The 10,814-nt window shown below is 43.0% G+C and overlaps 1 protein-coding gene across 1 annotated transcript; it reads left to right on the top strand.

Moving 5' to 3' along the window:
- The first annotated feature begins 852 nt into the window (after nucleotides 1–852).
- On the top strand, nucleotides 853–6,540 carry vps37c (VPS37C subunit of ESCRT-I). Its single transcript, XM_030788117.1, is given in 6 exon segments — nucleotides 853–1,293; nucleotides 1,805–1,913; nucleotides 2,602–2,773; nucleotides 5,406–5,488; nucleotides 5,844–6,251; nucleotides 6,253–6,540. Coding segments are annotated over 5 exon segments (1,044 nt in total). The 5' UTR covers nucleotides 853–1,293; nucleotides 1,805–1,820.
- Nucleotides 6,541–10,814: the final 4,274 nt, after the last annotated feature.

Consider the following 10,814-nt stretch of genomic DNA (forward strand, 5'->3'; position numbering starts at 1 on the left):
AAGCCAAGGCAGAGAGCCGTCAGGGGGGGTATTTCAGAAAGCGGGTTTAGTGACAACTCTTGAGTTTGTTAACTCAGAGAAAGTAGTAAACCTCCTAATAGAAGAGCCCTTTGGCTTCATTCTCCTAGCAAAACAAAGCCATAGGGCTCTTCTATTAGGAGGTTTACTACTTACACTGAGTTAACTAACTCTGAGTTTTCACTAAACCTGCTTTCTTGAATACCCCCCTGGTTAAAATCAGCAAGGCCCTACTGAGCTTCAAACCAGAGAAGTAAAATGTTCTCGGAACAGAACTTTTATGTTGCGCGGATCCTCAATAGTGCAGTCGCTCATTCAAGTACACGTTTAATGAACACATGAACTCCTAGATTCAGCCTAAATATAAACCTCTTCTCTTAAGTGAAATCCAATCACCTAAGGTACTCTAGCCCTTTGAGGGTAAATTACTTCAGTAACTGATTACACTCAGAGAAGAACTTGTTCTGCGATTATATTTCCTAATGGAAATTCCGAAACATTCATTCTTGACAACACAATGTTGGTACCGTCTCTGTTTCTGTCTCGCACATGGAATATTCCCGTCACATAGGGATTTCCCTTCAAATCAGCTGAGCACGAGACGATACCATTTACAGTCAAAGATGGGTGACATTTAAAACTGACATTATCATTAAGTTGAAATAATGTTACGTTGTTTAAGCAGGAAACTTAGGGAGTACAGTTATCACTATTTATGAACATAAATAATCTTCTTTCAACTCAAATGTGGAGTAACGTACCTTTAATGTCGACGTACTCACCACAAAAAGTTAGCAATGGATCGTTCTTAAAATGGCGCTGGTCTCTGTCAGTATGAAGTGAAACTTTCCCTCAAGAAAAGGGATCAAAATCGCATAATTACGCATTTTTGGATCACTCTCGACGACCTGACATTAAAGATATTGTAGTGGGGATACGCGTGATTGTGATCTCGGGATAATCCCTTTTACAGTTTGTGTCATTTGTGGATTACTGATTTGCTTTTCTTGAAGTTAACGTTAGCCAGTGCCTTTATTTCTTGTCAGTCGCGTTGAATATTATGCCAGCTAGCTTGACGCCTGGCGCCTAAAAATACAGCTTGTTCCTATCTTTGCTGTATATCTCGCAAGCGAAAGAAATTTTTTAGAACACTATTGCTATTTTTTTCGATCGTACTCACAGCTTCCGTGTTCATTTTACGTCATCCGCCTTCAGTTAAGTTGGATGTTTGTCAATGTGCTCCCCGTCACATTGTACTTGATTTGCTAGCAGCACGTAAGTGTTTGGAAGACATGCACACAATACACTGTCAGAAATTAGACATTCATGATATAACTACATGTGTTTTAAGCAGCTAAGCGAGTTACTTTTCTGACCGCATGATAAGAAACGGTATCCTTGTCGATTACTCTTTTAGGATATCATCTGACAACCTCGAATTACGTATAGTGCCCTACACGGCCCGTTGGCTGCGTTACTATTTTAAAATGTTATGTGAAGCGTATAAATTTGAATTGTCTCTGACGTAGGTGAGATCTCAGAAAATCAAGACAGTGTCTTTTTTCCCCTGTATTGTCTTTTTTTTTTTTTTTTTTGCTGACTAGAAAGTAAAACTTGTCACTCTTTATTGTTTTGTGTACATGACGGATCAAAATAGCAATGGTATGCTGTCTCGTGGGTTGTCGGTTGCTTTTAGATCAGAGTACAGTATAAGTCACAGAAATAAGCTGATTGAGTGGTAATGTTATGGCCTGTTTACTGACGTCCTGCACCACTTGATTGACAGCTGTCCTGGCAAATCCATGGAGAAGCTTCAGGACCTCAACCAGTCCGAGTTGGAGGAGTTGCTGGACAACTCGGAGCGGGTGGAGTCGATGGCTCTCGAATCTGATGAGGTAAAATGTTTACATGTAGTTTACATGTGGACTGAATTGTTTGTGTGTAGATCTACAGTTGTATTCTGAAGGTAATGGTTTACTAGCTTTAATAGTTAAATGATATCCTAGTCTGACAGGTTGCCTTGTTAACTCTGATTTGAGCCGTGGATATTGTTCAGTTAAATGCCGTTGTCTTGGATTTGATGTAACTTGATGTCTGCCCATTTCTGCCCATCTCATTGCTGTTGTGAGAGTATTAGAGCAAACATCTGGGGCCTTGTTTACTTAAGACAAAACCAAGTGTAATGGTTTGTAGTAAACCAGTAATGGTTGGTGATTTTTGCCCTCCTCTCAGTTCAAACCGTCGGTTTTGCACAAGCCGATAAAATTAGCATATGCTGAAGATCACAGACATCTTTATAGGCCAAACATTGTGGAGGACAAAATGTGGTTGTCACAGCACTAACAAAGAGTTGTTATGTGTCCCTGTTTTCCATGGTGATGTTTGTGACTGAACGGTACACATGGCAAACGTAAAATGAAATGTATTGTTCCCGTCCGTGACCTCTATTTTAATTCAGTACAGCGTAACTGTAACTAGTGACTAGACAATGCCACTTACTGGATAAAGAGCTTTTTTGTTTTTCTGGTTGCTTGGTAACGTTCCCGCTGATTTCCACTAAAATTCGGAATTGTCTTTCCACAGATCCAGAACATTCAGCTGGAACGGGAGATGGCTCTGGCCTCCAACCGGAGCCTTGCCGAGCAGAACCTGGACATGAAACCGCGACTGGAGAGAGAGAGGGAGCGTCTGGTGGAGAGATACACTGAATTGGAGGAAGTCAGGGAGCGATACAAGCAGCACTGCGCTCTCAGAGGTAAGAATGATGATGACAAGATCAAACGGACAAAGAGAAGTTTGAAAAAAAACCCCAAAACTCTAGGATGTCAGGGAAGACTGTACAATATTTGTGCTTAATGATTTATTTTTAAAAAATGCCTTCAGTTACATATCCCCCCCCCCCCCCCCCCCCCCCCTCCCTTTTGATACACTGGCATACTTTGTCTGTTGTGAGACCATGGGACGTGTAGGCTGCGTCTTCACCTGTAGATGAGAGAGAGGAATGGAATGCTGTAAAAGAAAAGAAAAGAAAAGAAAAGAAAAGAAAATGAAAGAGGAGGAGCTGACAGAGGCTGAATGGAATGGCGAAGCGCTGTAAAATGCTGTCATTATCATAAAGAACAAAGAGAAGAAAAAAAAAAAGAATAGAGGGGAGATGAGACAAAGATACTTTGCACTCATAGAATTCTGCACTGGACGTGACGGAGTAGTTGCAGCGTCTTCTGTAAAGTAGGCTAATTTTATTTTAGACAGCGGTTCATTTGGGTGGGGAGGTGGTTCTTCACACGCGTTACCTCTGTGGGGGGGGGGGGGGGCAGTGCCGTGTGAGTTTGGATAGAGCAGCGTGATACAGGTTTCAGCCAAAAAATTCCTTTGCAGTGGAGGTTTCTGAAAAGTCACGTGCCACCGTCTCTTGATCGGTCTGGACCAGTGGAAAAGGAAAAGTGCTGGGGCTCTGACGTTTGTGACGTTTGTGAGGTTTGTGCGCTGCTCTCTGTCTGCTGCTGATTCAGCACTGGCACTGGCACCGGCACCGTCACTTCCCTCATTTCACGTTCGGCAACGCTTAACCATCAGAGCATGGGCTTGGTTTGTTTTTTGGGGTTTTTTTTTTTTGGTTTTATACTGTAATGTTGTATTATGTTGTATTAAAGACTCGTGCATTACTTCATCAAAGCAGCAAAAACATCTGAGGTAAAAAAAAAAAAAAAAAAAAAAAAAAAAAAAAGATTGATAGATTGAAATATCATTTGGAAACAACTGCGTGAATTAAACCTTTTATTAAACCTTGTATGTTATCCCTTAAATGGAGGCACATGAAACACGAGAACCCCACACGTTTGAATATTTACATTTTGACTACTGTTGAACATGTATTTTTGACTGTTAATCTACGTCCAGTGTGAAGAATTTAGAGATTTTTTCGCTGTGATTTTTTGTTTTTCTTTTTTCTTTTTTTGGTTTGGTTTGGTTTGGTTTGGTTTGATATCAGTACACTGCTAAAATTCATTTCACTCCTACCACTGTCTCATGGTTGTAGCTTTTCATCTTCTCTCATGTTGTGGGCAGCACAGACATAGGCATGGTTTTTTTAATTTTTTTTATTTTTAAGGATTGACTAAATAACACATTGCCGTTTTAGCCAACTCCTTGTCCTCAGTGCTGAACGGCAAAGGCTTACAGTGCTGCTGTGTTCTACTCGTACTCTTCCATTTGTTTATTTCAGTTCTCAAAACAACTGGAAGTGCAGGCATCCCTTGCTCTTGAACTCTGCATACCAGGCGGCACCAAAGGGGTTTATTTGGATTAGGATATTTGAACATGTAAACAACTCCCTTCCAGAATGAACCAAATTCCACTAAACCAATTTAAGAAGGGACTTTTTATTCGAGCGCGATGAAAAACGCTTTCCGGGAAAACTCGGTCAGTGCGTAAAATGAACGTGCAGGCATTTCTGAGCGACTTTGTTTACGCTGGAAAGAGGCAGCCCGCGACCGTGCGTTTCCATCTAAACCAGTTGTAGCTTTTGGGGAATGCGTTCCATTGTATTTGACTGGATTGAGTTCACAGTTCTGTGTGCTCAAATGAAGCGAACACCAGGAACACTCTGTCATGCCAAATTTCTGACGTTTTTTTTGTCCTCTGCTGCTTGCCCTAGATATGGCCTGTCTCAATTACGGTTTATATGAATCTCTTTCCTGGCTTTGGGAGGCTTTTTTTTTGCTGTTTGTTTGTTTTTTGTGCCTGATTGAGAGTACTTGCTCTCTTTAGCTTTCTTTCTTTCTTTCTTTCTTTTATTTCTTTCTTTCTTTCATCCTGTTCTCCTTCTTAGTGTGTTTTTGTAAGTGCAGTTGATGGAGTTTGTAAAGAGAATGAGGACTTTGAGTCATAGAATACTACAGAATGATTTGTGTCATGTTTACATAGTTTTAGTTTTTTTATTGACATAAACAAAAGTTATATTATTTGTAAATACATTTTAAGTGTATATAAATCCTTTAGAGTGTGTGTCATTGTGTGTGTGTGTGTGTGTGTGTGTGAGAGAGAGAGAGAGAGAGAGAGAGAGAGAAATAGAACTACACATTAACTTCATTTTTGTCTTGCCAATTTAAAAAAGGAAAAAAAAAATCCCTGAATCCAATAATGCACTAAAACAACATATCATCCACGCGTGGAGTTGTTTTCTTGGCACTACTTTCTATGTACTGAGATGTATTGATTTTTTTTTACTTGCTATGCTCTTTGTAAGTCGCTTTGGACAAAAGTTTCCATGAAAATATAAATGTGAACATGCAGTTATTACATGTCCTTTTCTTCTCTCTCTCTCTCTCTCTCTCTCTCTCTCTCTCTCTCCTTCTCCCTCTCTCCCTCCCCTTCTCCCTCTCCAGACAGTATTATAGGACAGGTATCTCCAGAGGGATTACTCACTCGTCTACAGACAGAGGGCGCCAACACAGAGGCCGAGTCAGAGGTGAGTTCTGCCCGCCACATCTCTCAGTCAATATCCCACATCCTCTCTGATCTGGACCAGAATGCAAGCCTGTGGCCCATAGAGATACCAGTAGATAAGCTACATATATATATATATATGTATATCTCATGCTCTGATGCGGTTGTGTTTCGTTTACTGTGGTGATTTGATCAGAACCTGCAGGGCGACCCGTGAGAAACTTCCAAAACAACAAGATTTGTATGCTACACAAATATATTTAATTGTGAGTGAATGTAAGTTCTTTTCTTTTTCTCTTTCGCTCTCTTGTTTCCTCTCTCTCTCTCTCTCGCTCTCTCTCCCCCCCTCCAACTCTCCCACCCCGTCTATCTCTCAGACTCTAGCAGACGAGTTTCTGGAAGGTTCTCTGTCACTGGACTCTTTCCTGGAACGATTCCTCTCTCTCCGTTCTCTCGCGCACAAAAGAAGAGTACGCATCGAGAAGCTGCAGGAGATCCTGCGGCAGAAGACTGAAGGGGGCGGAGACACCATGACATCACAGCCCAGTGCCAACCAGCAGGATCCTGCCGCCGCGGCCACCGCCGCCCCGTCGCCGTGGCAACATCAGCCCCAGCAACAACAGCAGCCACAGCAACCAAGCTCCAAACCTAGCTCTGCAAGTTTCTCCAGCGTGACCCCCAACTCCCAAAACTCAGCCTTGCCTTATTCCCCTTACCCTGTCGGCCCCCCCACCCAGACCCCCTCCGTCACTGCAGCCGCAGCCACCTCTAACCCCCCCCCGTCAATTTTCGCCCTACCCAAGTCAGGGGTCCTCCTTCCCCCAACCAGCCGGCTATCCAACCCCCCAGCCTGCCTATGGCCCCTCTGCCTGCCCATACCCTACTCAGCCCTCCTTCCCTGGGCCCCCTGGTCCTCCATTTGGGCAGTTTGGCCCCTCTGCTGCACCCTACCCTACTCCATACTCCTACGGTGGGTACAGTTACCCCACTGGTTCCCATGTGCCCCCCACCCAGTCCCCGACAGGTAGACCGCTTTATAGGCCAGGGTTTGGGGTACCACAGCCATACTCCTGAAGCTCTCTTTCTCTCTCTCTCTCTCTCAACCCCCTTCCTATTTTTCTCTCCCTACCTCTCTCTCTCTCTGCCTTTCCTACCCCCCACCTGCCCCCCCACCCCGCTCCGCCTCGTTCCTGCCCTCAGATTTGTGGTTTGCATACTCATGTCACTTCCTTTTCCTGTATGAGGCGTATATAGAACACTTGAGATTTTGGGTGCGCACGTGTGTTCGTACCAAAACACCTCCTGCGTTCCGCATGAAGGCTGGGGTCTGAGTCTTCAGTCAGAGACTTTCAAAAAAAAGAAAAAAAAAGAAGAAAAAAAAAGATGAAAGATGCCTCACACACCCCTCCTGCCCCAAATTTGGTCGTAACCTTTTCTTCTGCAGCCTCGTCTGTCTGTTCAGAAGCATGTCGTTTTTTTTTGTTTTTGTTTTGTCCTTTTCTTAAACTCAGACCACAAATATCTCCACGTCACTGGAAGAGTGTTGATTGTATGCATTAATGCGATGATGATCTACATGCCCCCCCCCCCCCCCCCCCCCCCAGCAAATCAGTTGTGTTCAGTGTTGTCAGTTTCAGCCACTGTTTTTTCAGGCTGTGGTTTGGATCTTTTTCTTATTTAATGTGACTGCTAACAGGAACATGAAAAACATTACCATTAGAACACTACTCCCAGCATCCCCTCTGTAGTGGTGAGCAGTCATGCGACCCACGGGCCGGCCGTCTGGCCCGCAGCATCAAACAGTATCTCTGTGAGGGAGACGGATCCCGTTCATCCCTTTACCAACACAAACCACAAAACTGCTTTTTAAAATATCGTTTCCACAATCAAAACGTTCGCTCCCTAGGGATACAGTCTGTATGATTTTTCACCCCCCCCCCCTTTGTTTGTTTGTTTTTTTTGAGTTCAACCCCGTCTTCAGCATTGTGTTGTGTGACGGAGTGATTCCTGTACCGTGACGGATGCTAAGCACACACAACTACCAACACCCCCCCCCCCCTTTTTTTTAAAGGAAAAAAAAAGTGATTTAGTGTTCTCCGCACATTTGCTCAATTCACTCCTTCCTCCTTGTTCCTCTTCACTCCGTCTCTCTCTTGTGCTTCATCTTCTCCCCCCTCGTTCAACCCCCTCGCAGTAACTCCTCATGGCATCCTTTGATTCTTTCACCTCCTCCTTCCATATAGAGCTTGTTGGCTTCAACTGATGCTTGACAATGGCGAGAAGGAATAGTCTGCTCCCGTAAATCCTCTAATATATGAGAATGTGTGATTTGAATGATAAACAGATACTAAAAAAAAAACAAAAAAAAAAACTGAGGGAAATCATAACCAAGGGAACATAAAACATATCTATTTACTATAGCACAGCATATAACGTGGCAGAAAAAGGGGTCAGAGAACTATAACACAACAAAGTGTTTATGCAAGGGAACTGGTCCGCGTAGCACCCTCGCGAATGCCCGTTCAGCCTTCGCAAGCCTCCGCGGCTACCGCAAGACCTTTATGCGTCAACCCCACGCCGCGGGCTATTAGCTCCGTCTTGAGTAGCGCGCGTTAGTTGCAAAAAGAAGAATAACGGAGTGCAAGATTGCATGTGTACTTTTAATAGTATTCTGTGGTTAACCATCCATGCGAGGGAAAGCACAGCAGTAAAGAAAAAAAAAATTCAGAATCAGGCAAACGCGCTTTAATCGAAGGCTTTATGTGTTTTGCGTGAGGGTGTTATGTGGTACCACACATCAGACCCAATGCCATTTGTAGAGTCACACTAACACTGCTCCGATAAAGAAGCGCTTGTCTCTCGCACCTGGGGGAGGGTTGGGGGGGGGGGGGGGTGTGGGGGGCCCGATAAGTGTCAGCTTCAACGCAGGCGAACTGGGGTGTCTTTATATTTTTGTACTCTGAAGCAATCCAAAAAAAAAAAAAAAAAAAAACCAGGGGGCCTCCCAATCAAGCTCCTGGTGGCTTTAATTAATTAATGAACTCAGTAATTAAGACTCAGGTTTTGGAGCGAAACCCCCGGACGAGCCTGAACACGGGCCCCCCAGGACCCCGAAGGGAGTGAGAGAGGGTGCTGTAATTTAAAAAAAAAAAAAAAAGAAAGAAAGAAAGAAAAAAAAGAGAGGGAAAGGGATGTTGTTTTAGTAGCACATTAATGTGCAGCATTAGAGGAGAGATTCTATTGCGTCTATGACTGTAGTCTGTTAAAAGTGTATAATTATTATTATTATTATTATTATTATTTTATTTTATTTTTTTTTTGGCGTGGGTAATAAACACTGAACTTGATCTATGAGACCTCTGTTGAGTCCGTTTGCTTCTCTCTCACACCAAATTTGTCTTGCTCCTTTTTCCACATCTTTTTAATGGTAAAATATTTATTTTCGGGTCAGAATTTGGTCACGTGTCACACATGTTGCGGGACATATGTTATCGCCATAAAAGTGAAAACCTCTTTTCTTTTCTTTTTTTTTTAAATATTAAGTTCAACGACTGTACATTGTTGATCTTTGGAGCGAAAATCAAAATGATAAGCATGTTTCGCGTCCCACTTGTTTTGTAGAAGTTATTTTGCATTTCCCCCCCGTCTTTACGGATGTGGCACCCACAAAAATGCGTGTGCAACAAAAAAAATGACGTTGTGTGAAGTGAGTAAAATTTAATCAACATTTTTTTTTAAACTCCCACACCTTCTTACCGACTTCAAGGGCTACGTTGTACTGAAGCCTCTCGAACGATGACGCTACACGTGAACGCCGCCATTTCGCTACACGGCAACTCGGCCTCGTCTAACTACACCAACGGCGGACTGTGGGCATTACGAATTACTTGATTTTTATCTTCCGCCCTAATCTATTTTTAATACGATATTACATTGCCGCAGTTGTTATTTTCACATTATGTACACTAGAGGTATATGGAAGCGTGAAGAGGAGTTTAAGATCAACGCGTTTGGGGATTTTTTTCCGTACAGTTGCGCGTCGGTAAACCAGCCTCTACGGGGCTTTTTACACACTTACGACGCGGTAAACCGACCCGGCGAAACATGACAAAGACAGAAAGAGTGAGGGAGTGAGGGAGGAACAGGGGAAAGAGAACATGAAAAGAAAGAATGAGTAACGGCGTGATGAAAGTGAGTGTACACGAGTTCACCGCGTCGTCTGAGAAAATGTCAGGCCTGCGTTCCATGAATACCGACGAATCATTTTGTATAGCGTGACTGTATTCAAGAACGCCCATGAATTTCAGCTTTTTTTGTTTTGGTTTTTTTGTTAACTGATTAACTTAAACTATTCTTATTGTTTTCAACCTCTCCTCGTTTTTGTGGTAAACTCTTTTGGTGAACGTAGGTAGTATTTTAAAACCTAATCGACGCAGCGGCCTAACATTTTCACAGGAAATGCGTCAAACTGTGTCGACAATATAACTGTGCGTTGTGGGTTTACTTGTAACTAAGGGATGAAACACTAATTGAAGAAAACATCATCAGAAGAACAGGTTCTGAGAAAAATCAAACCAAATCTCTGATGAGGATCTTCAGAACAACTTCACTGAGGGCACCGAATAATGAGAGAGGACAACACTGTGACCAGATCCCTGCACGGGCAGAAATGCAAGACTGGGAACATGGTCCAAAACACTGAAATATCCGTGCAAATGGCCTGGTTCATTTCCTTCTAGAGGTCTCATACTAACACTTCACATTTCATGGTCTGTGCCTCAAGTATAAGAGTGTAATGCTCTTCTTACCACACTTTTTTAACATCTGTGTACCAAACAGTATGAGACTTCAGTCGTAAGAAACGATTGAAAACGTGTCATCAAGCTGTATATTGAGGTCACGTAGCATAAAATGTATTGAGAGCACATTTTGATGGCCTGTGACGTTTACACATGTGCAGTAAAGAGTGACACAGAGTGGGAAAATTAGTTCATTAAAATAGAAGTAAGTAAATGAATCATGTCACGGGTTAAACAAAAACATCTCCGAAATGAATGTTTGACCCCCCCCCCCCCCAAAACACGACGCGACATACCTAATCGCTAGCGCGCCACACTACAAATTAACGACAGTAATTCTGTTCTCGTAGACATTTAATATACATCTCATATCATCCGTGTCGTCTGTAATCAGTTTATCGAGCCAGTATGCAGGCAAGGCACCGCTTAGCTCTAATGGCGGGCTGGGTTAGCCAAACATATTGTGAGGGGATTAGATACACCGCTAAACTGGCCTTCCACTCTTTCTTCCTCTACTCTTTTTAAACTATGTTATATCTTTAACGGCCA

This window comes from Chanos chanos, chromosome 11 (assembly GCF_902362185.1).
Source record: "Chanos chanos chromosome 11, fChaCha1.1, whole genome shotgun sequence".
Taxonomy (NCBI): domain Eukaryota; kingdom Metazoa; phylum Chordata; class Actinopteri; order Gonorynchiformes; family Chanidae; genus Chanos; species Chanos chanos.